Source organism: Gekko japonicus, unplaced genomic scaffold (assembly GCF_001447785.1).
Source record: "Gekko japonicus isolate JY-2015 unplaced genomic scaffold, Gekko_japonicus_V1.1 scaffold276, whole genome shotgun sequence".
Classification (NCBI taxonomy): Eukaryota; Metazoa; Chordata; class Lepidosauria; order Squamata; family Gekkonidae; genus Gekko; species Gekko japonicus.
This window is the reverse complement of record NW_015171510.1, coordinates 1,368,984-1,371,149: the sequence shown is the minus strand read 5'-3', so window position 1 is coordinate 1,371,149 and position 2,166 is coordinate 1,368,984. Positions and strand designations below refer to the sequence as shown.

Below are 2,166 nucleotides of genomic sequence, written 5' to 3'. Positions count from 1 at the left end.
TGTAGCATTTCAGACCACAGGTAGAGCTGTCAAAATTAAATTGCTCCCTCATGTAAAACCTCCCTGCAAGTTAAAACAATAATTAGCACACCTTGGACAAGGGTTATAATTACAGTTGCCAGTTCTGGATTGGAAAATTCCTGGAGATTTGGGAGTGGAGCCTGGCACGGGCAGGGTTTAGAAAGAAGAGGGACCCCTGCAGGGTATAATGACATAGAGCCCACCCTCCAAAGCACCCATTTTCTCCAGGATAACTGATCTCTGTAGTCTGAAGATCAGTTGTAATTTTGGGACATCTCCAGGACCCACCTAGAGTTTGGCAGTCCCAGTTCCAACCTCTGCCTCAGCACGCTGAGGTAGTTTACTAGTTACAGGGCACTATTAATGCTGGGGAACTTTGAAATATGCAGTCCTTCATTTACCATTTTACCACTTCCACATTCTTCTTACTCATTCAGCTACATATGTAGACCAGGCTTGTCTCATCAGAATAAAAAGAATTGGTTTGATTGTGCATAAATGAGAAAGAGACACGTATTAATCTAAATGTAGGTCAATAACATTCCTCTGTGTTTGTCTTTTTGCAGTAAATCAAAACATCCTACTGCACTACAGTAGTAAGACACCACTTTGCCTTGTTGAAGGAATCTGGGAACATTGGATCTTAGCCAAATATTCAACATGGTAATGCAAAGGTATCTCCTAACATACGTGGGAGTGGTGCTTGCTTTATACCTTCATCAGTTCATCAGAGCCATTGAAGTCCCTCGGGATCGTAAGTCCACTGACTTATTTTCACATTTCTCAGTTCATATATCTAGGGAATAATGTTCTTGACTAGTCAAGAGAACATTTTTCTGAAGACTGCTTACCAGCCCTGTTGTTTTTGAATGTGTGTACATCCTTGTGTAAGTTGCCCAGGCGTCATGGCCATTGTCTGTAAAAACATCCATTTGGGTGAAACCCAGAATCAATCAGAAACTGTAATTGCATCCAGAGTATGTCTTTGAATTCAGTTGTTCATGGGCAAAGTGGTAACATGTTAAAAAGTATGAAAGAAAATTCACATGAACTAAAGAACACAGGAAATGCAAACTACTTTATTTCTAGAATTGTATTTTAGACTATTTAATTATTTTATATGTATTTTTATAATAATTTGTTTTACAATGCCCTGGACCTACTTGTGGGAAGGGCAGTATAAAAGCCTAATATAATAAATAAATAAATAACATTATGGACGTCTATGTAGCTTCATATGGTTGATTTTGCCATAAAATGGAACAATTTTCCCTATGTGATCAGGACTATAATAATTTCATATGTTTGCTGATGAATTTCCAGGCAACAAATTTAATTGTGTGCCCGATTGTAACATACAGCTCATTCGCAGTTGTGTAAGTAAGCCCTCACCCATTCTTTATTAGCAAGCATTAAATGACTGAACGCCTGTGGCTTTTAATGAACTTACCAGTGGAGTGATTAGCAAATGGTTCCAGAAGACAGCATCAAAGCAAACTTCCAGTGCAAAAATGTACAACCTCTATGTGTTGAGTTGTTTGACCAAATCATATAGACCTGGAAAGCATTGATGCAGTACTTTTTGTTCTTGTCCTTGACAGGACAGGACAGCAAGCAAGAGTTTTAAAGCTTACTTACCAAGGAGAGAATGCCAGAGTCCCCAAACTCCCCACCCCAGTTTCAATCCTTTTTTAAAAAAGAAATAAGGTGTGCAAAAACAGAAAATCCTTCTGAGCAAAAATGCCTTTAGAAGCAATAATTGCAATAAACAAAACACAGGTCCTGCACTGTGCACCATGGTATAGAGGCGTGCTCTAGAGAACCCCAGCCTTCTAGGAGAGGTCAGGTGGAGTGTCCCGAGGCGGCATGTGCGATTTGGGGGCGGCAGGAGCTGTTTTGGCGATTTTGGGGTGCGCCGACCCCCTGCGAGGTAGACCACCCAAATGGCATTTCAGGGTATCGAGTGATCCCTCAGCGATCTCCTCCTGACCCCCAATCGCCCCAATAATGGTGCCCAGAGATCTGCCTCGTCGAGATTTATTTCCTCAGGGTTTTTTTCACTTCACACATGATCTATTTCCTCAGGGTTTTTTTCACTTCACACATGATCTATTTCCTCAGGGTTTTTTTCACTTCACACAGAAG

General features: G+C 40.8%; 1 protein-coding gene across 1 annotated transcript in view; it reads left to right on the top strand.

Moving 5' to 3' along the window:
* Positions 1-610: 610 nt before the first annotated feature.
* The window catches only part of NFASC (neurofascin), a 136,320-nt gene continuing 134,764 nt past the window's right edge, over positions 611-2,166 (top strand). Inside the window, 1 exon segment of the mRNA XM_015419339.1 lies at positions 611-775. Within this exon segment, the coding sequence (XP_015274825.1) occupies positions 682-775 (94 nt within the window). The 5' untranslated portion in view covers positions 611-681.